Here is a 27,316-nt window from a genome sequence, read left to right as displayed (position 1 = left end):
TTTTAAGGAAAAGGTGGCTCGCTTTAATAACCACAGCATTGGTCACTATTTAACAAGACATTCTAAAAAAGTAATCACAATTTGTCTGATAGTAGTTTACAAGTGGATGGTGTACATTAAGATACAGAGGTAGTAGTTCACTTTTACAATGCTTCACTAATACAGATTACCAAATTCAAGGCACAAAATTGTTCGCTTTACAAAAAATACTGTAAAAATGTCATTTGCTGTTCTACAATGTGAGTACAACTCAAAAAAATCTTTACACCCTTCCATATTCTGCATGTAGAGTTAGTTGCATTAGGCATTGTTCTATTTTTCCTTTGCTAATAACTGGCATATGACCGGCACTTACATAAACAGTTTGTTTCTCAGCTGAGTTGCTTTGTCTTTTAGGCACAAGTCCAGTTGCAGAAATTTAATACAACAGCTTCCTTGGGGGGTGGGAGAAGTCTGTCAGAAGTAAGAACGAGGAGGAAGAAAAGAAACATATAGTCATAAAAGCAGATTGGACTCTGATATAGAGGGAAATAGAACAGAGCATATTTCAAATCAAGTGACTTGAAAAAAGTCAGTTTAAATCATTGACTGCATTCCTAGAAAACCAGATGCCCAGTAGAAGTTTGCTCTGAGAGTATTTGAGACATTCACTTGACTTTGAATTGGCAGAGATTTGCAAATTTCTTTTTATCTTTGTTTAAATAGAACACACACAGTTGCTACAAAACAGAATTACACCACAATTTGGCCATGTGTCCTTTAGAGAGCTTGGGTGAACAAGTGAAGAGATGCATTCAGAAACTGTCCTTGAATTTGCTAAAAGGTCATGAGCAGTAGCTTAAATTGCAAGATTACCCTTGCTCCCCTTCCCAAATAACATAGGGAAAGACAAACAATTTCTGAAACATTTCACCTTCTAGTTGGGAGACAGCTCTTGTAAGCCTTGGCAGGCTGAGGAAGAGATATCACACAGTGCATCCCTACAAGTAGTATGACTAGTTTACTGTACATACAGTGATATTCTAAAGGACAATCGTGGCAGCTACATTGTAAATTCACTTTGCTTACCTATCACATTTTCCAAGTACTCTAGTCAGTTTTATTTACAGTATATAAAAAAAACCATTGATTTTTAGAGTTCAATACACAGGTTTAGGACCCAAGAGAATGCCACAGTAAGATGTTGACATTTGCATCTGTTAGATGCAAGTGCACTTCGCAATTCAGTCATGTAACATTATCGCATTCACCTACAAATGTTAGTCCATCACAAACAGCGTTAAATTCCATTTTTTGCTTCATTGTTGTTTGTAGCCTGTTTCCTTTGAGCGATGAAAGGGTACATACACTTGTCTGCTCCCAAAAATCGGTACATGCATACAACTGCTTCAAAGGGCAGAATACTGTGAAAAAGAGATTATAAAATCGTTAGAAGACAGCATAAACCAAAACCTATGCTTACACTATGTATTTGGTCACCTTAAAAGCACCATACTAGCTACTGGAGAGGCTTCTAAGACTCTAAAAGCATTTTTAATTCACAGGGATACTTACAGAGTGAATGGAAACTCCAGAGCCCCAACCACACAGGCAAGCAAAAAGGAGGAAGCAGCTACTTATTTGCATGCCTCCAGCTTACACCAGATTTTCTGCTGCTTCCTCATAAGCAGTGTGATAGCTTGTTTTAAAGAGGTGGGGGGCAAGGGCATCACAGAAGGCCTAAAAGCAAAGCATCTGTTCAAAGCCACATCAGCAGAGGTCATCAGACGTTTAAGATATTCTTTAATGTGGGATTAGTGTTAGTTAATGCCATTCTTTGATCACCAGATGTCTAGCAACCTTGATTTATATTCTAAACTCAATCATCCATCCTCAAAAAGAGAGGTCCGGAGTAAAGAGAGCAATTTCCTTTTTCCCCTCCAGATAAAATTCCAAGAGATGACTATGTGATGGATACCTGGCTACAGACCCCTCCCCTCCTTCCCACGTTTACAAAACGTTACTTTTATTTCAAGTGTAGTACTCAGGGGCTCTAGTGAAGGCCTACGATGGGATTTCCTCAGACCCTGGAAACAGTGGCAAGCACTCACTCAGTGGAAAGCAGCGCACAGAACCTAGCCATTAGGAGTTATGACCACTGAAGCACTGAGAAGTAGATGTCACTGGTACAGGTGTCCTCACTGCCAGAAGTACTGCTTGTGCAGTAGTGACTGGAGGGCCTTTGATCTAAGTCCTGCTGCCTGGGGCATGGATTATGCCGAACCTTTGATCTCCCTGTTGGAAGCTGAAGTGTTGAACCAAGAAAACTGGGAGGGCCTTTGATGTGACTTGCAGCACAAGGCACTGCTTGTGCAGAGAGCACTGAAGCATCCTCTGAGCTTCTGGTTGAAGAAGCTAGTTCTTAAAGATGCTGACAATGGCCTTGGTTTGTTGGCAGAAGAGACACGTATCCAAGAAAGAGGTGAGTGGTGAAGGCTCCGCTAGTCTTTGGTGAGCCTGTCCACCATAAAAACTTGCGGCAGAGGAGAACCACTGACTTGCAAGTGGAATAAAAGTCACCAAGGTCCTCAGTTCCAAACCATCCCTTGCAGAACAAAAATAAGAAAATGCTGTATTTTAAAGGCTCCTGCTACACACTACAGATTTAAAACAAAAAGACAGACAGCTGTGAAGCTGTTCTCTGTAAACTAGAATGCAAGTGATGTTGCATTAGTGGAATTAAGCCAACTTCTGTATTACTCTGCATCACTGAATCGTCAGTTTGGTTACAGATTAAACAGGGTTCCCATCCAAAAACTGCAGTGTGTTAGACAGAACAAAGGAGGTAATTCCTTTAAATAGCACTTTCTCCAAACTTCGACTCTGAAAATTGGTTCTGAACACACAGATTTTCAGTTTATCTACCATATCTATGCAAGTCCTAGAGAATGTGCAGGAGTGCCTCCTACGTGCTGGTTCTAGAGACAAACAGCTAGATGTTCCTTTGCTGGAAGCTATCTCATGCCCCATTTCTAAGTGGGAACCTAAACAATGAAATAAAAGTCTGTTGAAGAGAAAATAGGAAATTCAGGAGAATAGGAGATACCAGAATTGTAAAAGAAGGATGCATAATAAATGGAATCTCAGTTTTACAGAGCTTCCCAAGCAAACAACCTACATTCATGCAAGCCAAGAGAGACATGAATTCTAACAAAACAGCACCTATGGTCTGCATGGGTGGGAGGGTGTTTACATCCAGAAAGTAGACATGCTTATGTATTTTAGTAGTATTATACAGATTGTATTGCCAACTAACTGGCACTTCTGCTCTTACCTTTTCATGAAGGTGACCATATACATGAGGCGAGGCGTGCAGATCATTGGCTGGTCTGTAAGGATAGCTCTCATAGCCTGCTTCACACAGTATTCTGGCTTCAAGGGTGGAAGGAAAGGCTCAATTTCTTTTCTGAAATATTTGATTAAGACCGATTAATAAGATACATAAAGGACCGCAGATCTCAGTGAAGAGTTCATTAACTCACTTTCTTTGGAATGCCTCAGCAGGGACAATTTTTTATATTCACTGTTAAGTTACAAAGATCATAGTTCAAACTTGTGTTGCCCAAGTACAAAAGAAGACAATGAATTTAGATAGCCTCTTTTTTGAGTCTCACACTAACATATATTAAAGCAGATACAATACATATTTTAATATTTTTATGGTAACAGTTTCATTACCTTCAAGTACTTTTATGACAGTACAAACACAGAGCAGAACGGAAATTTTACTCACCTGATCCTGCACCCTCTAAACATTCCTGTATCTACAAGATAAGGGCAGACTAAAGTTGTTTTGATTCCATCCTTTTCAGCAGCCTTCAATTCATGGCTCAAAGACTCATGGAAACCTACAGCTCCAAATTTGCTGGCACAATAATCCTGTGTTGGCAATGAACAAAGAAAAAAAAAAAGGCAACTTAAAAAGGACAGATACGAATCATGTCCAAAGCCAAAGCATATCTGAGGTGATTCTGCACAGATTTTCAAAACAACAACAAAAGACACCCACTGAATGATGTGAACTCATTTATCATCATACTTTTAAGGCAATTAGCATAGAATCATGAAAGCAGGAAAGCTGAATGTAGGAGGATATTACCTTGGAATCAAGTCTTTGAATCAGGCAGGCTCACATGGCAAGTTACTCTGATTACCAGTTTGCTTAATATTAAACGTTACAACAAAAGACTGAGATACCTAATACTACCTTGGGTCACATTTGAAAAAGCTTGGAGAGTTGGCAGGGCATAGGTGTAACACAGTTAAATACTTTAGTTTTAAAGATAGTTTCAACAGAAGATATAATGGAGATTTGAGTGTGTTATTTAATTTTCAGCAGAGGATATAGCTTGTATATCTCATAAAAATACTAAGTTCAGCAACGTTTAAAAAATAATTGCATAGGCAGCAGCAGCATTTGAGTTTTCTGTTGGATGTGTCCACCTCTGCTGGTGGTCACACCCACAGTCTAGGAAATTCTTTGTAGTTTTCTCAAGACAGTAAATACTCTAAAAGCCTTGTTACACCAGATCCATTCATTTCTGTTATGAAACGCTGCAGTTTAAGGTCCTGGACTGAGTCTTACCCATATAGAAAGAAACCTGTACTAACAGGGTAATATGACCATTATTCCATTACACACATTAATTTTCACTAACTGAATACCTTTTGTTCACACTTGCGTTTGTGCTAATGACCTCAAGAGCAAGATAATAGGCTCTAATCCTAACCTAGTTTTATATACCAAACAAGCCTCACAAACTGGTGTTCTCAGCTGCTAGCAACTAGACAACCTAATGGTTATAACTAGGAGCCTATTAAACCAGGTGAGCCATATATTCTAGAAGGAACGCTGGCAGCCGTTTCCTCACAGAAGCGGCAGACTGAAAGCAATACTTTTGAAAACCATTGCCTTTGGCTTCAAGCTTAAGACTGAAGATCTTGACAGGAGTCGGTAGGTGCACACCTTTAAGGTTCCTAAATTTATCAGGTAATTCAAATATATTTAGCATTCTGAAATCCTTAGCCATCCTAGGCTTTCACGCTAAGTGGCAAGTCCACCTGCAAAGCAGGTGAATACAGTGGCTGCCTGAGTCATGTGGATCCCACCCACAGGGAGCCATGCCTTGATATGGTACTCAGCACCATAGTTTCCAAGTATCTTTGAAAAGTTGACTTTATTTTCTCTAGCTGATAATACAAAAGATCTTATCTTAAGCCAGAAGTGCTAAATTTATTGTTAGCTGTACTTTAACAAACCTCCACTCCAGCAGTACTGAACAATCCCAAGGAACTTGCAACTGTCACGATGTGTCCATGATTCATTTCCAGCATCTTGGGAAGGAACGCTTTAGTGGTCTATAAAGTAAAAAAGAAAAAAAAAAGTAAACCAACAAAACCCCTCAAAATAAAAAAAAAAATCCCACACCGCAAACATACTACATTAGTGACAATTGTTCAAAACCTCTATCTCAGTTTATTATCAAGAATTTATAGTACGATCACTGCACGGATTTTTAACTTCTCAGTTAGTAAAAAATGCCAACAGAAAATCTACACCTTGTTTGTGAATTCAGACAGCAAGGCAGCAAGGACTGTAGCTCCAGAAATCCTAAGGTTAAAGGATCAGTTGAGCTCAGACATGTTTATTTTTCTGCAAGAGACTAGTTATCAGAAAGAGATAATTTGACCCTAAAATGGAAGTCACATTTTTTTAAGACAAAAAAAGGAATGCAAAGTGTTTAATTACACCATCCAGCACATCTGTGTTAAGACCAGTGCCTATTATCAGTTTTAATTATTGACAGTGTTTTTAAGTTAGATATGAGCTAGTTTTATCCAATTAACTTATCTCGGGCATTTTACATTAAAGAAATACTTCAGGCAGAGCTTTTGCTGATGTTACTTTTTATATATAATACAGTAAACATCTGCTAATGTAAATTACTTTCCAACTTTATTAGTATCCATCATCATTGCTTTAAATAAAAATACAAACCCCACATTTTCTATTATCAATTCCTTATTTTAAGAGTTTCAAAATAAAACAAAGTAAAATAAACCAAAAGCAAGTCTCAAGATGTAATTTTGATTTTAACCTTCAATTTTTATGCTTCTGTTATAACAAAGTTAATTTCTGTTTTAAAAAGCCAATTCAGAGTTAACACCTTTAAAATATTAAATTTTAAGCAATAAATTGAAGCGGGTTGCTAGAAGATCACCCCTGCTAGAATGAATACCTACCTTGTCATGCCTGTTTTCTGAAGCTGACTCAACACTCATTTCTTAAATAAGTGCTAAGCTGACCACCATATATGCTTAAAAAAAAAAAAAAAATCAATGAAAGAGTAAAATGGTATGTGTAGTTATGATTTACTTCAGCTTCTAGGTTGTCAGTATACTATGAGATCACTTTCAAATTGCCAAAGATCTTCAGACAACACTTTTTAATCATAAACAACCCTAGTTAAAATATAAATCTATTAATGACAGTGCTATTATTCTATTCTAATTTAGTCAGTACCACAAGTGCTTAATCCTCCCAGAAACCTGGTCTTCCTGTGTAATTTGGATCCAAACTCAGAACATGCAAACACCCCTTAAATATTTGCTACTTGCCTAATTGTTGGTTTGAGTTGTGTCAGCTGCATTCTTAAAACGACATGCAAACTACAGCTGAATCCATCTAATTCCATTCTTATGCTGTCTGCATTTTCCAATCACAGACGTCAGGACAGTTTTGCTCTAATGATTTTCACATGTTCTTGTACAACATTTTTGCCTGCAGGTGTTAAATGACTAATCCAGACCTCCTAACATCACACAAAAGAGTGTTTTCACTGGACAGCTGGCAGATGATAGAAGATTAACAGACCTCCTGACTCCTTGCCTTTTCTACTGTTGATTCAAACAACTCCTAGATTTTGTCATAACTGCATAACGAAGCTAATTATAAAAAATAATCTGTGAGCAAGCTGCCTTGCATGTCTTTCTTTCCTCATGGCAGGGATCTCTAAACCTCTTATATAGAGCCTCAGACAAGAACTTAGTTTGCTGTTCAAACTAATCTGTGCCAGGCACACAAAGTTTCAGCCTCTCTTCCCATGTTGCATGGCAACAAAGCCCAGCCATCACAGGGCAGTGCAGTCTGAAAAGGTAAGAGGCTTCACTTGGGCAGCACTGAAGTTTTACAGTATGTTATTAATCCGTAGCCTGCCTTATGCACCCCAACACCGACGGTGCGTATGCTAGCCCTGATGCTCCGTGATATCCCTGTAAGAGATCCATGCTCCCAACTCCGTCCTGCTAACAATTTAGTTCCCTCCAGAGCATTAGTCAGCTCCGTCAGCAGTTTCCACTTACGTCTCAGTTATCTGTCCACATCACATTGGAATGACTGATTGCCACCTCACATTGCCAGAAAGCTTGATAATGCAGACTGAAGCTCTGCCTGCAAACCACAGCAACTACAGAAATGAAGGGGCACTCGCCTTGGAGTTTGTCTTGGGGGAAAGAAAGAAGGGAAAGTAGTAGTAATAGATATTTTTTTTTTCCCCTACCACTTTCAAGGCATGAATCAGTGTTTTCTTCCAAGAGATAAACAACAGCCAAGTGCACCAGGTTTTGTTTCTATTATCTTTACTATGGCACTGCTTTTTTTTCCCCTTTTCTCTTTTTTTAAACATGATGAACTATAACAAGGTGTCCATAAGTGTCTATATCTATGGCTGAAGAAGAGAATTTTCACAGGCAGATAGATAGATAGACAGATAGATATGGGAAATAACCAGAACAACTGCAGAGCAGTATATTTCAGAAAGTCTGCTCAACTAAGCAACACTACTTCAAAGCGTAAAGATTACAAAGACTGAATTTTCAGAGCTTGTGGCTAAAGTAACTCATTTCCAACCAAGAGGAAATTGGCAGATGACGAATAAACCCTGCTGAGGACACTTTTGGGTGACGTCTTCAGGAATTCAAGTGAAGACCAAACAACTCCAGCAGCAGAACTACAGTCACTTCATGTAAGGCATCTCTTAAAAGGCCATTTATGGCCACATAGGAAAAAACACAGCTCCTCTGCTCTGAAGACAATTAGCAATTCATGGAAATCTTTGCGCGAGACCTTGTTCTGAAACAGCCTGTTCAGAGCAGGCCCCTGTATGTCGTCATGGGACATCATCCTGCAAATCCATTTAAAACCTGAAGCTGAGGCAGTCTATAAAGACAGCACAACCATCACATGTTGAAAACTCAGCAGTCAACTATCAACATCTCAGCTAAATGGATATCTGAGAAAGTCATCTTGGTTGCTGCCATCCTCCAGCCATCTGCAACAGCTGGGAGTCAGTACTTGAAAACAAGCACTGTCAGAGGCAGACACACCCTATGGGGGGACACATTTCCAGTCTCAGAGTAAAGGCTTGCCCACTGCTCCTCCCAGCCTTCTCTTGCTGGGAAAAACAATCCCAAAGTGAAGTTATTCTCTTTCGTGGTATAAGCAATCCCCAAATAAATCAGTGTTCTTACTGAGCTTTTGGCACAGCTCACTTCCTTCATCAAAGCAGCTTCCTCCATACTCTGGTCCCCGTTTTTTCTGCCTGTTACATAAACCAGATCAACCTAGTTTCTTGTTTCTAGTTTCTTTCAGCTTCAGCTACATCTGCCTACCAGACCTGAAGTCTTCTGTGTGCTGTTTGTGCTGCTGAGAAACTAGTTAAGAGCTTGACTGGTTCAGGGCAAGATGCCTCCTGGGTGGCCTTCCCATCTGGAGTTTGTCTGAACAGGTAGCACAGCCTTCCAAGGTGATGCATGGGCATGATAATCCTCCATTTAAAAACCCAAAAGTATTAGAAGATACCAAGAAATACGTTTTGACCATGACATTAGAGGTCATGAACCAGGCCCCCAAAAATAATTCAAATCAAGTGATTTAATCAAACTATCTGCCTTCTGATATGATCCTTTAGGTTTCAGTTTTACCTCTCACAGCTGCAGAGGAAGACATTTAACCAAAATTTTTAAGTACTTAAAGTCAGAACTAGGTCTTTTATTAATGACAAACATTAACAGTTTTCAACGCTGAGGAGAAACCGTTAAGTAGAATATAGTGGATGAAAAGAATTGTGTTCTGATACAGAGTGAGGAATCAGGGAAGTTATGCAGTGTTCAACATCAAGAAATGTAAAGTTATGCATCTTCTTTACTCAGAATTAGCTTTTTCTTTCTTTCTTTTTTTCTTTAGAAAAAATGAAAGACCCCAAAGGCCTAGTACAAATATGCATTTTCTAACCTGCAGTATAGTTTAGCTACAGCAACTAGACAGGATAGGTAGAACACACAAAAGTGTTCTGAATAGAGAGTAGAGCTAGTTTTTTGAGCTAGTACAATCTTTAAGCTTTTTGGAGTCTAGAGATCAATCCCTAATCTTCTAAGCATTTTCCTCTATGCTTCTGAATATACCAGTAAGAACAAACTATTCCCAGTAGCTGTAATCAAACATCTATTTCATGTGCACACAGCTTTGATGACTTATTTCTCACAAGTGTGAAACTGAACAAGCATTTACATGTCACTTCATAGCTTTTGTAATCTGTTCTCAACATTTTGGTTTACGGCAAATTAACTTCTAACAGTCTAGCACTTCTTCCCTCCCCTTCCCCAAATTCTTTAGTTCCATTCTTAATGAAACTCAAAAGATTGTGCAACACAAAGAACAGCACAGCTGCAATGTCAAGACAAATTAGTCTAAATACAGCAAATGAGAATATGAAGAAACACTGTGTTTGGGAAAGTGATTTTTTTAATTAAATTTTGGATTAATTATTCTTAAAGAAGAAAGCAAGCATCCATAGAAAACAATGTTAGCTGTATGCAGCTCAAGACAATGGATACTGAATGCAGAAAGCACACCACAGTAGAAAAGTGCTTGCTACCTCATGTTTAGAGAGTTGTCTTTATATCAAAGACGGAAATAAAGCACGTACCAACATGTAAGGTCCTTTAAGTATGTATTTTTCACTACAGTAATTTTTTTCATACTTTCTACCTTCTGTCAATGTTCAACAGCTCTTTTAAACTATTTTGATGGTGTAAACAAGCTGCTTTACTGTAAGGCAGAAATTCCTTTATGCCCAAGAACAGCTCATTTTCCATACAGGCCCTTCAGGTAAGGAGAATGGAGCATGGTTATTTTTTGCTATAGTTACCCACAGCAGTGGTGTACTGGTATAACATATATGACATTTCCTCCCAAGCCACAGCTACTCCTGACTGCCAGCACAGCTGCATAACAGTGCAAACAAGTGCAGCATTTGGGTATTGTTTCATCTTCATGTTAAACACTATTCAGTCAGACCCAAGAAGCAAAACTGGTGTGATTAGTTAAGGACTCATCCAGCCAACTCTGGGAACTAAGGTACCAGAGATCATTAACAGCCTGCTACCATGTGTGTTAGCTAATCTTATAACTACTATCACGAAGCAACAGAGCTGGTGACAAGAAAATGTTGCCCCAAGTTTTCATCTAAAATACACATTACACCCTCTCTCTCCCTCAGCATGGATGTTCAGCCTTTTTTTCTTCCCACTATTCACAGACCACATCGGGACATGCTGCAGGTTCTCCTACTCCTGTGTAGGACAGCATGTGAGCACTCACTCCGCCACGGAATGAAATACAGATTTCCACATGCCCCGGTTTCTCTTTCCAATCCAGTAACTGAGAAGGAATGCACGAAGGTCTGACAGAAGCGCACCTCTTAACTCTTCTGCAGACAGGCTATGGCAGCCTTGCTTTAAAATAGGTTTGTCCAAAGTTGGTAGTATAGCATTAATGCACTACTTTATGTTAAAAGGGAAAGAGAGGTGCCTGAAAGGCAGAAAAACCCCACAGCAAGCTTATCAGTAAATATAATGAAGTTATTTTCAGCTAGAGCCATACAGCTCAGCTTATTCAGAAAATAGCTACTTTAAATACATTTTAAAACACAGGGTAAAACTTCACTGACAGGATTACAGTGAAAGCCATCGCCAAACAGTTTTAGAAGAGGCCTTGAAAATACACCCTAGAACTCCCAAAGGAGAATTTATTCAAGTTAAAGGCTATAATATTCAAAATTCCTTCTCATGCATCAAACCATTCAGTTACAAGCCTGGGTTTAACCATTTATATTCCTCCTAGCTTTTTTACTTGGTTTCAATGAGAACTGAGAATAATTGCTTGTCATTTGCACTGTCATTTCAATAACTTTCCCCACATTATCTCCACATCCTTCTTAAATTCCATTATACAAACATCTCCAAAATAACAGCTTAAGGTAAGATTAGAAACTGTGCTAAGGCTACATGAAAATGCCAAGTTTGAAGACTAGGGAGACCACACAGCACAAAGGACACTGCTTTGCCAGTAACAGGCTGAATGCAGAAGGTAGACAGAAGTCTACAACTACTGTTGACCTTGCTAACATAAGGGACCAAAGCCATACTTTAAAGGATCTCAGATGTTTCTGCTGACTGTTTTCAAGAAGTGCTGGGTCCCTTTTGGATAATTAGCCACTGTCTAAGTAAATATTTGAATAGCTGTGGAAATTAGTACTATTTTTGATCTTCAGTTTCTATTCTCAAGAAACGATAATGAAAAATAGGCCAGAATTACCCAGTCTTCCTAAAGTAATGAATTAAAAGTCACACATTTCTCTGAATTTTTGATGAGTCTACCCAGATCCTTTTGGAGCAAAAAGGATCATGATATAAACGTGATGTCCTCAAGCCAAGCTTCCATAGTCAGCTGGATTCAAAGCACGAAAGGAAACTATTCAAGGATTGCCCTCAAGTGTGGCTTGAACAGGCCCTCTGCTCAAAACAAAAAAGCTAGACCTTCCAATATTTCATCTCAAAAGGAGTCCCTTAGTTATTTAGCTCCTGGCAGGCAACACAATCTTCAATTTCCCACTAAAGCTTTATTTGTCCTTCACATAAAAACCCACTGTTTTGGGGCCATGGGGATTCCTTTAATATTGAACTGCAACAGCAGTTAATGCTTAACATACATGCACAGTAATAATGTTACAGTTGCCTTGCAACCAGAAGCTCATGAAAGAACAAGATAGACTTAAACAGAAGTCTGTAATGATGACAAGTAACAAGGAAGCAAAGCCACCCCCCCCACCCCCACCACTTTGGATATCCTACATTTGCAGAGTGAAACTACAGATAAGATCTACCCAGGTTAAGAGGTGAAGGTAACAAAATAAAGTAAATAATACCATGAAGAATTAAGCCACAATGAAAAGCAACAAAGTTAATTTAAAACTGTATTTGATTTACAGAGAAATAAGCATCTTTTTTCCTTTCTTCAGCTCTGTATGAAATACTGCTTTGAAGTACATGAAGTCTTAGCTTAGTAAAAACAAACTATTACTTGAATCACTTGGTTTTTTTTAATTCATTATTAATTCATGTCAGTAATTAACATTCCTGTTTTTTCCACCCTCATGACTGATCCATAAAAATAAAATGCCCTGCTTCTCGACAGACATATTTAATCAGCTGAGAAGCACCAAAGTTGTGCAAAACTAGGTTAAATCTTACTTACTGAAGTTTGTAAGTGGGTTTATTAATAATAACAAACATCTGTCATGCCATTTGCTAAAGAACAAGTATGCTACAGTCCACATTTACTTTACTACCTTGTTTAGCATTTGTAGTTATTTAGGGTCCAGTTCAAAAATTCCTTCAATTTTCAAAGCCAATAGTTAACTGTTTGCTGTGATTGGTTCAGTTATTGTAGTGGTTCCTCTTACATGGAGCCAACCCATGTTGAGTATATCAGCAGAAAACTGAAACTGAATTAAGTAGTTTCCTTAATCAGAACTTAGTGCCACAAAGCTGTTTACAATGGGTAGACAGTAAAGATAAGATAACTAATACTATTTAAAAAAAAAATAATCACAGGAAACTAATACCACTAGTTATCTCTCAAACATTAATCATTGATTTCCACTCTTCACTACTAGAACTAATTATGCCATGCCTAGGGCAACTGAACATTGCCTGGCTAAATTGCCTTTTGTATAGTTTGTTAACAAGGCTTAGTTGAAAAAGGGTTGTGCCCACAGAGAGTGAGATATGAAAAGGGCTTCGGGAAGGACATTGCAACAGAAACTTTTGTTACTGTTGCTTTATCATGTCACTACATTGTCTCCCCCCTTCCCTTTCTCTTAAATGCTTCGTTTCCTGTTATCTTACCCCAAATTGGGTAACTAGGACTGGAAGAGAAAGCAGCTCTGTTCTTCTCATCTGAAGTGTAGGTTAAGTACTCAAGAATGCTACCTAAACTAATACAATTCCTGCTTCAGATAATTTCTTGAGAATCAAGGTGGGAAAGGTATTATTACCTAAGCTTTACAGGGGCCTGCTGCTAATTAAACTCCAGGTCTTTTACACAGAGCTTTTCTGCATCCCCCACCAGTGCATCACTCTAGAGCAGGGGTCCTCAAACTATAGCTCGTGGGCCAGATACGGCCCCCCAGGGTCCTCAATCTAGCCCCCGGTATTTACAGAACCCCCCTGCCTGCCCTCCCCCCCCCCCCCCCCCCCCCCCCGGGGGGCTGGGGGGGGAAACCAAGCAGCTGCAGATGACTGCCTGCCACTGCATCCATGCGCCGCCCCCCTGGATAAACAGTTTGAGGACCCCTGGTCTAGATTTTGAGATTTGAGCTTTACCTAGGGCAGGGGGTTAGATTCATATAACAAAGCCAAAGGTGGCCCTGATTTCTCCTTAAGAACATTTCACTTCTGCTTAGAGAATCCACTACTTTATGCTTTTGGGGCATGAAAGAAGTTCAGGTATTCAAGCTGAACTACCCTTGTGACTTCTATACCAGCAAACGGAAACTAAAGCCTTTATGTTATTGGTATGCAGTCTCCATCTTTGTGCTCCCTTTTATGTTCTTTCTTCATAAGAGGAAAAAGATTTTAGATTTACGCAGTTTTAAAATTATTTCCACCCTCAAACATCAGGCCTGTCCTGTAAAGTGTCTGATACTTCTAATGACCATAGGCCACCAGTCATTTCTGTGGAAGCATCCAGCTGCTTTTAATGGACATGCTTGCATATATACTGCCACAAACGCACACCAACTTTTCTACTTTCATCTGTACTTGCAGACATTACCTTGTTGATGTACAACTGCTTCATACATATGCAGCAGTATGTATCACTGTTTAAATCACCTATTGTATATTTAGACCTCTTCCCTCCAGAGTCTGCAAATCTTTGATCTTATACGGCTATGAAAAATGAAGCACATTCTCACAGCTTGCCCCAGAGAGGCTGTGAAAATCTCCATCCTCGGAGATATTCAAAAGCCGTTAGGACACAGTCCTGAGCCACCGGCTCTAGGTAGCCGTGCTTGAGCAGGAGCATTGGACCAGATGACCTCCAGAGGTCCAATCCAACCTCAACCATTCTGTGATTCTCCACTTCAGTATACCAACTCCCTGCTCAACAGCCTATTCCTCTTTCGTGCACAGAGGAAGAAGTTCCTAAGCCAGCACAGACCTTGCAGTCTTTGTCCTTACGTCCTTATCAACACAGAATCTTAACGGGAAAGGATGCTGATTCTTCTGCCCTATCTTTCCTGTATCTCCCCTACGGGAGCTCTTGCCTGTAGTAAATTATCCTGCTCTGTCTGAAACAGTGTCTGTTTTACTTCCACTTCTCCTTCGGTCTCAAGTCCTTTCAACTGGAGAGAGTCCAATGAAGCCATGCAGAGCACCTAGATGAACTTCTTGTGGGATTAACATTTTTCAGCTGAGTTCAGAACATACACATACCATGCTGTTTTCAAAAACTAATGATGTCCCCCCAGCTATTAGATGCCACCCAATAACTACACTACCTTGTCCACTTAAGGATATTCTGAGCCCTCACAGACAATTCTGCCTGCCCTGAATTTTAATGGTTTTTAAATCTTGGACACAGCAATCATACTGGATTCTCGACAGCTAGCAATGAACAGGGAGAAAGACAGTGTCTCTGCTTGAGCAGTGTATAAGCGCAGCACACAAGTTGCCAGTGATGTCTGTTGTGGATTTCAAATGCCAAACTAATCTAAAAACTCATAAGGATTACTAAGAGGTAAGATGACGTGGTAAGAGGGCTGTTGGAGGTTCAGCTATGAGTTTAGCCTGCCTTATGCTGCAAAAGAAGCAAGACACAAGTCTAGACTGAAGTGCATCTTGGGAACAAATGTATACACGCAGATTTCTCCAGCCAGCACAAATTTAAGGCATAATAAAGCATGAGAACTGAAGCTTTCAAAGTATTCATGCTCAAAAGCTGATCTCTTCCCCCCTGCCCAAAGGCATCTTATTAGACAAGTTGATATTTATTCTCTGTAAATATTAATCTCATGCTACACTCAGACTTCATAGCTACGAAACCACAACTGCTATTAAATTTAAAGCAAGTATTACACAGTTGGCAGCAGCCACTGAAAAGTAACAGGCAGTTTAAAGAAAGTGAATCCTTCTGCTCAGATCTACCATGTCAGCATTTGAGCTTTCCATGTACCCAAGACCAACACAGAGCTCCAACATAGCCATGACAGCTCAGTTAAGTTCCTGAATTTACAGGAGTGTAAGTTACAATCCCAGTAGGCAGCACCACCAACTGTACTCTTCCACAGGCAGATCTATCAGTGAAGATGACCTAACCTGCATTTATTCAAATGCCAAATTTGAAATTACTTTATAGAGTTTGCTGGTCAAGATCTTGTATCTTGCTGATTCAAGAAGTTAACACTTGGCTACTCCTTTCCACAAAAGCTGGTTTAATCCCTGTTGAAGTCAAGTGACTAGAAATTCTACTTTGTTTATATACTGACAAATGGCCGTGTCAAAGGATTTGTAGTGTTTCAGAGCTATGTTGACATTAGTGTAACAAACACATTAGTCCTTCACCTTCATTAGCACAAGTTTGCAGCAAATGTCCAGCCATTTGGAGAGCAGTTATTTATTGCTAGCTATTTGATAATCTTGACAAAAATGAAAACATGTCCCTATGAGTCAGTGAAAAAGCCACAAAACAAATTCATTTTAGAACAATTATTAGATAAGAGCTCAGAATATTCTGTTCAGTGAACAAGAACCCAATCCAACTTTTAAACACACATTTTTCTTCAGCTTGCCATAAGCTTAGTCATCCTCTGGAATATTTAGCAAAACCTGGTATTTTAGACTGCATGCTTCCAAAAAATTACTAGAAAACAGTACTGTCAGAACTACTTATGGAAAATATGAAGTCATCATTCATGTTTTACGATTTATATAACAGACTTTTCAAGAAGTGGCTAAAGAGAAAAAGAATGTCTAATGTTTTATGGATACCTTAAGGCCAGTACCTCCATAGCACTGCAATTGCTATAGTACATGCATGCAGATGACAGCTGAGTCACTTTACTCCCCAAATCAGTCACTAAGTAATTTTTTTGAATCAATTACTTTATAAAAAGAAAGCGATTATGCCATAACTGAGCATCTCACAAGAGGAACAAGATTAGAAGGAAAGCTTTCCTTTTTACATAACCATCTTTCTTAGCAGAAACAAAAATAAAGAAAATATTATAGCTGAATGGAAAGGTAGCTTCAAATTTTAGTTAGGAAACAGTAAGACCCTAAAAGGCTCCAACTTCTTATGTAACTCCTTGAATGAGAAGTAACATTTTCAGGATGCATTGAGCTTAGAGGTTTTTAAAAAACAAGGTGTTTCTGTTTCATACTTATCCCTACCCTCCCAAAAAAAGGGTGTACAGAAAATAAATAGACTTAGGAGGTAAACTTTTGCTTCATAAGCCAACAAAGGCTAAAATGACAAAAAAACCTTCCAGCTAATACAGCTAAACAGCAACTAATACAATTTTCAAGAATTCTACTTGCACAGGCATTTTAACCAAAGACCAGCAAACTGCTCGCTTTCTTAGGGGGTGAGTTTTCAAAGACAGAGAGGTACTTCCTTCCTGTGCCTGCCTGTAGAATCTATGCTCATTTCCCACATGCTGAAACGTGGCTCTGGCCTGGTTTTTCCACATTCAAACCATGTTAGTACAACTGATTTCCAGAGAAGTTGCACAGTGCAGTAGGCACAGAGATAGTTACTGTTAACGGTACATAACAGCAATCATAGTAATAGTGCAAGGCAAAGAAGCTAGAGCTGTTAACACAACACTATCTGATGTGTTCAGAAAACTTACCTTTATCTAAGGGTTTTTAAAAGTGTGTAATTAAAATATTGCAGTCTCTTTTGAAGTCAAGTTGTTACATTCAGACTGTTAAGCCAGTGTCAGATTTACTAGACCTTGGACCCATTTATGACTACTTAACTAGTTAGAGCCTGTAAATTCTATTCCAGAAAAATGTCTCCAAGAATGACATTTCATTAGACAGCCGCAGATATCCTGTGTACACAGCTACATGGTTTTATCCTATCCCTCCTCACCCTTTCCCCAAACACCTCACACACACACTGCCTAGTCCAAGTCTGAAATGTTGATGCAGTGATTCTAGTCTTTAAATGAAAAAACTAGTCAACTTGGGCAAGCAAATGAACAGCTTTCCTCCCTGCCCTCCAGACAAGTTAGTGAGCTGAACTGGCTCACCCGAGGATCTGAGGAATACCAACCCTAGTGCAAAGTAAGATGCAGATTCAACGGGTGGTCCCACATGGCAGCTTGCCACCACTAAGCTGCCTTATAGTTTCATCCTAAGTCAACAGAAGTTTTGGTCAAGTTACTTCTCAGCCTATGCTCAAGCACTTTTCCAAGCCAAGGCTGAAAAGGGAGTGCTCAAGAAGCTGTCACACAAGTTCAAACAGATGGCAGAAGTGACCAGCACCAGGGCACATTTAGGTGTAGAATTCAACAGCCAAACAAACTTGAATTTCAAAAGGCTCACACCAAGTCAGCCACCTTGGCTCCACAGTTGTTCTGGCATTCCTTGGCCTACCATGCCCTCCCATTCCAGTTGTGATAATTCACTCGTGTCAAGTGTTAATTTGACTGGGCTGGCATATAAATCATTACACTAATATAATTATTTACAAGAACAGACTATTCATTCAGAAGTGTAAGCACAGATGTAAATCTCTCCCCGGTTTGTGACATCTTCTTTCAAACTAACCCCTCAGAAACTGAGATGTTACCAGTCTCAAAATCTATGCCTATTCAACTACATTGTATTTGCATTTTGAAAAATTTTTAAACAGACTAAGAAGTCTAAGACCACAGAAAAAAGCATAGAGCATCGCACATAAATCAGCTTCACTTTGCCTTGGCAGAAAGACCTCTACCATTTTTCACAGAAGACAGACAGGTATCAGTAACTCAGTTTTACCATCAGTGTGAATAGCCAGAAAACCTCAAAGGTCAAGGGAGCAAGATTTATCAAGAGAGTGATGCTCTGGCTTTTACATACAGAGGACTCTGGAAAGGTTTAGTACTAGAGATACATAAGAAAAACCTTCCCTCCTCCCCCCCAAAAAACCCTGAAGTGAAATCAAAGCACGACAAGCATTGGGAAAGAATACTACTTTGCAGCTGATACAGATAAAAGTAGAAAAGTTTTTAAAAGTTCAGTGCTAAAATGGAAGGGATGGTGCTAGAAAACATTCCATTCATCCTTCCTCAACTTGTCTAGTCAGAGTAATTGATGACACTGAGAGCTACAGAAAAGGATTGCTTACCCACACAGATCAGTCAAGACAGGTCTTAGGCAGTGATGCAAACGCTGGGTTAGCAGGACACTTAGCCACACCATAATTAGGCTTGCTTTTCTCCACCATTCAGCACATGAACATTCCTGTCTTCTAGAAGTCTGCTATTGTTGCTTGGTTATTACAGAAATTTAATAACATAATGAGATTTCATTAATTTAGCTGCTTTTCATAAGATAACTTCTAGAAAGAAGAATCTGGAACTTTATGGAACTTTAAACTCCATTGCTCTCTTAACCTCCACAGGACAAGAAAGGCATACATGCAATCTTTTAGACTATTTCACTGAAACAGAGAAGAGCCACTCTCTCCACTTCTAGCAAGGTTAGGCCCTGTGCTGGCAAAGACTATCATTCCATTCAAGGTTTGCCTGCGTCCCCAAATCCTTCACAAGTATCAACATAGTATCAGACCAAAGTCAGTCTTCGAAGTCTGCTTTTTCAGCTGACCTGCCCCATTCTATAAGGAGGAGGAATTAAATCATTGCACTAATAGCTCATCCAAGACCATTTCTTCAGAGTAGATTAGCAATCCTGAAAGCGTTCATACAGTTTGCTGAGAAGTCTCCGACCCTCAGAAACAGTCACAGAAGACTGAAGAGTGAGATTATCCCAGAGTCTTACCTCTGTGAGCTATACTGCAACGCTAGCTTTATTTTAGATGGCAACAGAATTGCAAGCCACTAAAATCTGACTGATACTTCAAGTATGTTTCAAGTAGTTTGAGAAGTCCTGGCATGGTCTCTTCAGGACAACTTTCCTTTTCCTTAATGGAACTTTCACATTGCTTTTCTGTTAAATATATTACTGTTTTCACCTAAACTCTTCAAGTTTCATACAGTTTAGTACATGGAAGTAACTAGCTGATCACACCTTATGCTACCATCTTAGACACCAATCTACAGGCACAAACAATCCACAGGTCACAATCTGAGAATCTCTATCGTTTCAGAGTCTAAGATCCATCCACCTTTCAAATAGTGCAGCAAATTAATTTGCAAAGTATGCCTACGAGAAGCTGTCACAAAAGCACTGATGTGACCGAAGCAGTTTAAGGAAAACATTCTGAATGGTCATTTTATATTTAACTGACTGGGATGAAACCCAAATACTTTATATCATTAAAGAGAAGGAAGGGAAATGCATGAATTCAGATGCTGTTTGATCAAGAAGTCAGCATTCTTCACCACACAAATAAGATGCTGTAGCACAGAAAGTATGTGTAGGAAGGCTGGTGTTCTAACATTTTCAAAGGATCCTTGATAAGATTTTCCCACTGCCCTGATGGAAGTGTTGCTAATTAAACAAGAATACTGTAAGTTGTTTTGCTCAGACTCCTTGATACGTAACTACTCATTTATCATCATGATACAGTAGACAATGGAGAACCACAACTGAAGAACCTCAATAGACCTCGAGGACAAGCACTGAGTAACCTGTAGAACAGCTACAGTTCAGAGGGCAGCACTCTGGAATCCCAGTTATAGGTACCTGAACTCATGTGATTCCTACACAAGGCAAATGAAAGGGCATTTTGCTTAAGACAGACCCTCCTACCACCCCATCCCAACTTGCCGACTCTTCAGGTGAGTACATTGTCTGAAGAATCATTTTTATCTTCACCCATGTCTACTCTGAAACTGATATAAGATCATCACTTCTACAGCCAAAGCTTGGACCGGGGTCCTCAAACCCTGCCCCCTCCCTCCGGGGGTTGGCGGGGGGGGGGAAACCAAGCAGCCGCAGATGACTGCCTGCCACTTCATTCATGCCAGCCCCCTGGTTAAAAAGTTTGAGGACCCCTGGCTTAGACATTCAGATACCTAACTAAATTGTTTTAAAAGGTTTGCATTGGTGGCCCACCCTCCCCACCCCCCAAAGAAGCATCAGAAAACTGGAAAATTTCCAATATTTTGGGTTTTTTTTTTTTAAATTATCACAGCAACTAAAATGTGACTACAAGGCTAGATTACAGATTGCAAGATACAGGTTACAAGATTGTATGCTAGTGATAACAGTGCTGGACACAAGCTCCTGGTAGGCCACAGAATAAATCTGTGAGGCAAGCTCTGGGCCAGTAGTCCTAGGCCCACTCAAGCTCCAGAAATGTATATCTCCACCCATTTGTTTCCTAAAACTTGTGTTAAGTACATTCCTTTAGCAAATGTGAAAGTGCAGTTTTCTAGAGCATGCATCTGGAAGACAGCATTTTCTCAATTGATAGATTCCCTCTATTTTCTTAAGAAATGAACCCAAGAACATACCAACTGCAGAACCATACTAAAGCACTTACAAGTTTTAAGCACAACTAATATGACTATTTCCATAGCTAAGAGTATGACTGCTTTTCCTTCATATCCACTACCCAGCATGGTACCACAGTATATGAAACACATGTGCTGTCCAGGGTAATTTACTAGTTGCATGTAGTTGGAATCATTTTGCAAGAGAAGAGTTAGTTTTGATGACACTTTTTGAATTACATGCACATGTTCTTCCTGAATCTGATCCAACTCGTTTTTCAAAAGTCAAGAAAGTTGTAGATTAAACTTTCAAGTAAACTTATGCATCTTCAGATACATAAATTTATTATTTTTTAAAAAAAATTTATAAAGCAGGTAATTCCATTCATGCAAAATGCTAAATATAGCTAGCTACCCTGTCAGTGAAATAGTGTCTATATTTGATCATAGATGTTAGAATCCTAAAAACGAAGACAAAAATGAAACTGCTATGCCAACAACCCACAAGACTCAGCATGGTAGTTTCAAACAACATGACTTAAGCAGTCTTTTCATCTGCAGAAAGTTCTGTGTGCACACTAAGTGCAATACTTCCATATTTAAACTAAACAAACTATAGGCATGAGTGAGCTTTATTTAATACCAGGGAGCTTGAAGAGACCAGAATAACAATGTATAAGTATTGATAAACTATAGATACCTATAAACTACTGTTATTTTCCAAGGCTTTAGCAGCTGCATAAATAGACATTTGACTTATTAACTCTGAATTAACTTTCTTTCCAAGGTACATTTAAGTTTTAGCCTATTTACGAATGCCCTAATTACCCGAGTAATATTTCCCTCTTTACTCAGTATTTATTTCTTCCTGTACCAATGTCAGGCTACCTAAAAGATTTATTCAATTCTTACAAAGACAAATATGCCCACATAACATCAAAAATCAAGTTTAAGCAAATTAAAATAATTACTTTGGTTAAGTTATCAGTTCACAAGTCTTCAGACTCTTGGCCCTAGTCTCTTACTATGTGGACTTTTTTTTATTTTAATAAATATGCAGAACTGGAGCTGAATGCTTTTGCTTCCCCCTTTTGGTAAGTTGAAGAGAACTCTAGGAGAGCTTTAAGCTGAAAGTTTTGTGGAGGATCCACATGATGGGGAAACATCACTGTTCCCAGAGCTTAATACTGAAAGTCTGCCCTACAGAAGGGCCTTCATGTCACACAACCTCACAGATCCTGATCATTGCCTTGTCCCTGTCCCTCCATGAGTCCCATTCAATGGCCAAATCTAAAAGGATTTCCCAGGTGCTATGCTGATGTACAATAATACCCATTTCACCAGCAACAGCTTTATTCTTCCAGCAAAAAAGAAAAAAGGCTTAGCATAGGTACAAAAATCCAAAATTATCCTGAGTTTGTACAGTAGTTTTATTAAATACACTTCTACAGTTTAAAACACAGTATTTTGTTACTTCACTTAAGCTTTATTGTAAAACCACAAGAAAGAAAAACTGTTATTCCTATATTTGCTTAAAACTGATTAAACAGCTTTATCTTACACTGTGGTTTAATGTTTTTCAAATCTGAATCGTGACATACCACAAGAAAATTTCCTTGCCTGCAGAAGTTCTGTTCCAGTAATTGACAATTGCAGCCAAGTAAGTTATTATTCTCACAACAGACTGGCAGGAAAGATAGTGTTACACTCCTGGTACAGCTTTATGCATCTGCAAATTATAGTAAACCAGAGCTGGCTTGTTTCAAACCAGGAATGGATTTTGTCCCTGTGTTTTCAATATCAGAAGCATTCAAGTTATCACAGCATGAAATAACAGGTTTTTAATACTGCAGTGGATTTTATGCTGTGGAAATTGCTACATGATGCAGTGGTGACATGTTTATATAGAACACTCGCAGGAAGGATTATACAAATCATGAATGTCAGCAAAATGGAAAGCATCTGTTTAGGCTGTGGCATGCTGCTAAGGCTCTCCTGACTGCCAGTTTGTGATATGGTACACAGCCCAGTTGGGGTCACAACAGCAAACCAGTGACAAGACTCCCACGTCACTGCCTGCTACAGAAGTTAGGCAGCCCTCAGATCATAGTTGCTAGCAAAGCAAGTTCAGATCACCTGCATTCTGCATGGACAGCAGGCAATCAATCTTATTTCAGATGTTTCAAGGAGACAGTACTAGAGCCCCATTTTTTGTTTTTATATAGAAGCACCTTGAGGCTTGATTAACAATCAAGGGCTGAGGATGAATTTCCCCTGTAACACATTAAAAAAACCAAACCCCAACAAAATCCCAGAAAGTACAGACACTTAACTACTGAAGCAATATTACATGGAAGATCCATGTCTTTATAAAATCCATTTACAGCTTTTTGGACGAAACACCCTCCAAGAATAGTTAAAAGCCTACATAATGCTCCAGAGTATTAGCTTTGCTTTTGGACCACCAGTTTAGCTGACATGGAAAAGACTAGCTGCATAAGACTTCACACATCTAGACACATTGTTCTATTTAAGTTAGCATTGACTTGCATCAAAAAAGTTGGCTTCAAATCAGCTGATTCAGATGATATCTTATGAATTAAGTACTATTACTTTTAACAGAAGTCCACCCACTGTTGGTCAAGCCAATCTTTTCTGGGATCATGAAGGGGAAGACAAGGAAAAAAGCTTTGCCAACAGCAAAAAATAAAAGAAGCAAAGCAGGACACAGGATCTGCAGGAAGCGTACATATGAACAGATCCTCAGTTAAATATAAAGGGTGTTGACTGCTCCTTAGAAGCTTAAGCCAAGATCTCAAGTTCCACAGTTCAGATCTAACTATACCTTCTTGGAGTCTTTTTTTTTTATTTTAAAGTCACTTCACAATGTAACATTTAAAGATGAATGAAACTGTTATGGAAACCAAATCACAGCAATACTAGACTCTAAGTATAGCTTTCTATTACTGTAAGAGACTCTGAACACACAGAGGGTGCTTTAAAAAGGTCTCTGAAACAATTTTATAAATAATTGTATGACTTGGGCCTGAAGGAAGAACAGCTGGAGGATTTAGGATCCTCCCATATTTTAATTCATGGTGATGTCATAATTTAGAGTTCTTGGAAACTTTGTCAATTCAGCATTTAAACCACATCAATAACAGTCATTAAATCTAGTGCACATCTCTTGTTTGCTTAAGCGTCAGTTTAACTTTTATGAAGGGGAACATGCAGAGCTCTTAGTTGTAAGAAGCCGTATGAACTTTCTCGGAACTTTTCAAATTGCCTGAAAAAAAATACTCTCGGAGTTTAAAAGAGTTTCTAAACACACCGTCCCATGTGCACTTAAGTTTAAGCACTCTCTCTGCAAGCTTTACTATACATTGGGAAAAGACTGCTCTGCCATTAAGTGTTTCACAGCGCAGACTTGAAGGGGCTCCTTTAGGGTTATGAAACAGCATTTCACTTCCATATTAAAAAAGTTAGGTTTGGGAGGGCCTCCTAAGTTTTGAGGATGAAGCATTTTACAAAATTTTGTTATGAAAAGGTAAGACTAGCCAAAGAGGGCTTAAGTTGAAGTATATTTCAGATTGCTTAATCCTTTGATTGTTATGCAAGTGTATTTCATAACCTTATTTGAAGGACCAAAGAAGTTTTAATACTAACAATGGGCTCAGTCTGACAGCTAATGCTAACCCAAGTGTGCATCATGCCCTCCTTCAACACTCAAATTTATGTAACTTCATACTATCGTGGGTTTAAAAATAAATCATACAGTGAAACAAGATTTAGATAGACAAAAAGAATAATATCACAGTTTGTTCTCCTTTATTAGGATTTGCTAGTTATGGAGACAACATCACCCCAGAAGCCACATTAAAGATTTTCTTCTACCAGCAGCTCCCAGAGAAAGCTATGAGGACAAATACACAAGATTCCTGAAAAAGTGTTCTTGGCTTGATTTCTTGAGAAATCTTTTTTGCCTTTCCTCCCAGCCCTCAAAAGGAACAATTTGCCTCCAAGGCAATTCAAACAACATTTCCAGCAGGGGTTTTCAGTATTTTTTTTTCCCCAGAAATGTGAAAGTTTGCTATTGTAACCATCATTAAAACAGCATCTTAAGGCTGCTAACACACTGGCAGAAAACTATGGCAGGAAGGCTGAAAAGGCGTTCATTAACAGTAACAACCTTTAAGCAGATTCAGAGGTTATGCTTGCAAAGGATTTCATATCCAAGGCTACAGAAAAGAGCACAAGACTTAGAACTCAGGATATAGTTGATTTGAGACTATTTGTTAATCATTTTAATACCCACCATTCCTGTTAGAACAGTAACTTAAAAATAAGAAACCCCTAAAGTGGTGAGCTTGCAAATGAAAGGAAGTGCAAAACTCAAGGAGACAGGAGTTAAGCAACAGCAGCTAATTTTTCAAGGTTAACTAACAAAAAGGGCAGCAGAAAGCAGTTTATAGTTACCCAGAAGTGTGCGTGACAGTTGACCATCATGGTCCTCTCAATAAGCTCATCAGGACACTCCAGCAGATGGTGCCCAGAGACCACACCAGCGTTGTTAACCAGGACAGACACCTCACCAACCTCCTTGCGGACCCTCTCAGCTGTCGAGTAGACATTCTCTCTTTTGCCCACATCACAGGTGTATGTGTAGACCTGCAAGCTGCAAGGGGGCAGCGCATCTTTTTCTCCATCTCCTAGGGAATACAGACAAGAGAACGGGGACGGGGAGGGGGAAGATAAAGTCTTTACTTGTACTTTGACACTCAGGCAAGTAGTCGAGTGGGAGCAGCACACGCACTCCCGTTACAGAAAACTTTTCTTTACTTCGGTATCACCACAGTACACAAGGACTCATCTATTTACTACTGCTGCCAAAGCGCTGTAAGAAGAGCTGCAGGTTTCAGAGCCGCTGCCGGGTCCCGGGCCAGTCTCTGCTCCGCACCGCGGGGCCCGGACCCCAGGCCGCCCCGGCTGGCGGGGGCACCGGCGGGACGTCTGCCGACCCCACGCCCGCCGGGCTCCGTTCCGGAGCCGCTCCCACCTGCCCTGCCCGCCGCAGGTGAGCGCGGCTGCGGGCTGGAGCTGCCGGGCACGCCGCCCCGGCTAACTGCTCCCCGCCCCCCCCCCCCGGGCCGGGGCAAGGCCGGCGGCTGGGCAAGTGGGAGGCGGGGGGCAGCGCCCGGGCCGCGGGACAGCGCGGGGAACCAGCTCCGGCAGGTCGCCGCTTACCTCTGGGGGCGGCGGCGGCCGCCTCGGCCATCTCCCGGTAGATGTGGCGCACCATGCCCGCCGTCTCCTCGTTGCTCTGCGTGTTGATGTCCCACAGCACCAGCAGCGCCCGGCGCCGGGCAAACTCCAGGGCGAAGAGGCGGCCCAGGCCGCTGCCCGCCCCGGTGATCAGGCACACCTGCCCCGCCACGCTCTTCTCCTTGGGCCGCACCAGCCACTTGGCCGCGGCCAGCACGAAAGCCCACAGCACTCTGAAAGTCACCACGAAGAGCTCCAGCAGGATGTTCATGCTGCCGGACCCCAGCGCCGCGGGGTGACCCACGCGTCCCGGCACGGCCGCCCGCGGAGCCGCAGGGCACGGACGGACGCTGACGGCGCGGACACTCTACGCGGCCGAGACGGCTCCTCCTCACCGCCACCCGGCTCCCCCACCTGGGGCCGCCCCTGTTCGGGACCCTCCCGCTGCAGGCGAGGAGCGCGACTCCGCTCCCGCCGCTGAGGGTCCCACCGTACCGCCCGGGGCCGGGCTCCCCCCTCTCCGCGCCGCTCGCACTCGGACCAGGCGCCACCGCGGTCCCGCGCCCTGCCTCAGCCACACACACCAAGGAAGGAGCCCGGACACGGCGCCGTACCGCCCGCCGCCGCCTCCCGCTCCCCTACCGCCCGCGGCCCCGCTACTGGCAGTGAGCATCTTGCTCGCTCGGCCCCCTATATAGGGCGGGCCGGGCAGCCGAGCCCCTCCTCCGGGCTCCCCAGCCCTCCCCCGGCCCGGCCCGGCCCGCCCCACATTCCCGGGACCCCCCGCTCCTCCCTGCCCCGCTCCGCCCCGCCGCCGGGGGCGGGTCCCGCGGCAGCGCCAGGCCCTCGCCCGGCCGGAACAGGCCCGGCCGGTTCTCCGCGCCGCTCGGGTGCGGGCGCCCCGGCAACTGCCAGCGGCCGGGGCTCGGCAGACGCCCGCCCCCCGCGGCGGGACGCGGGGACTACACGTCCCAGGGTGCGCAGCGCCCCGCGGGCCCCCG

At 41.1% G+C, this 27,316-nt stretch overlaps 1 protein-coding gene across 2 annotated transcripts; it reads right to left on the bottom strand.

Annotated features, from left to right (window-relative positions):
* RDH10 (retinol dehydrogenase 10) lies at positions 1-26,950 on the bottom strand. 2 transcript variants are annotated; one of them, XM_040585532.1, is made up of 7 exons: positions 26,298-26,950; positions 25,530-25,762; positions 5,299-5,397; positions 3,773-3,918; positions 3,314-3,445; positions 1,251-1,403; positions 1-453 (listed from the first exon to the last, which is right to left on the bottom strand). In XM_040585532.1, exons 1-6 carry the CDS (start codon positions 26,584-26,586, stop codon positions 1,280-1,282), a joined length of 1,023 nt encoding a protein of 340 aa, XP_040441466.1. In that variant the 5' UTR covers positions 26,587-26,950; the 3' UTR covers positions 1-453; positions 1,251-1,279. The 2 variants fall into 2 exon arrangements, with proteins under 2 accessions (XP_040441466.1, XP_040441465.1); XM_040585531.1 differs by having other exon boundaries at positions 1-1,403; positions 26,298-26,949.
* Between the last annotated feature and the right edge of the window lie 366 nt (positions 26,951-27,316).

The sequence above is a fragment of the Falco naumanni genome, chromosome 3 (assembly GCF_017639655.2).
Source record: "Falco naumanni isolate bFalNau1 chromosome 3, bFalNau1.pat, whole genome shotgun sequence".
Classification (NCBI taxonomy): domain Eukaryota; kingdom Metazoa; phylum Chordata; class Aves; order Falconiformes; family Falconidae; genus Falco; species Falco naumanni.
The sequence above is the reverse complement of the archived record's forward strand: the minus strand, read 5'-3'. Positions and strand labels throughout refer to the sequence as shown.

Excerpts from the sequence above, each read along its gene's own strand:
- RDH10 (XM_040585532.1), bottom strand. The coding sequence starts at position 26,586 with ATGAACATCCTGCTGGAGCTCTTCGTGGTGACTTTCAGAGTGCTGTGG. Across the intron at positions 25,763-26,297 it reads GGCCGCCGCCGCCCCCAGAG|GAGATGGAGAAAAAGATGCG; the intron begins GTAAGCGGCGAC and ends TGTATTCCCTAG. Across the intron at positions 3,919-5,298 it reads TCAGTACTGCTGGAGTGGAG|GATTATTGTGCCAGCAAATT; the intron begins GTTTGTTAAAGT and ends TTGCCAACACAG.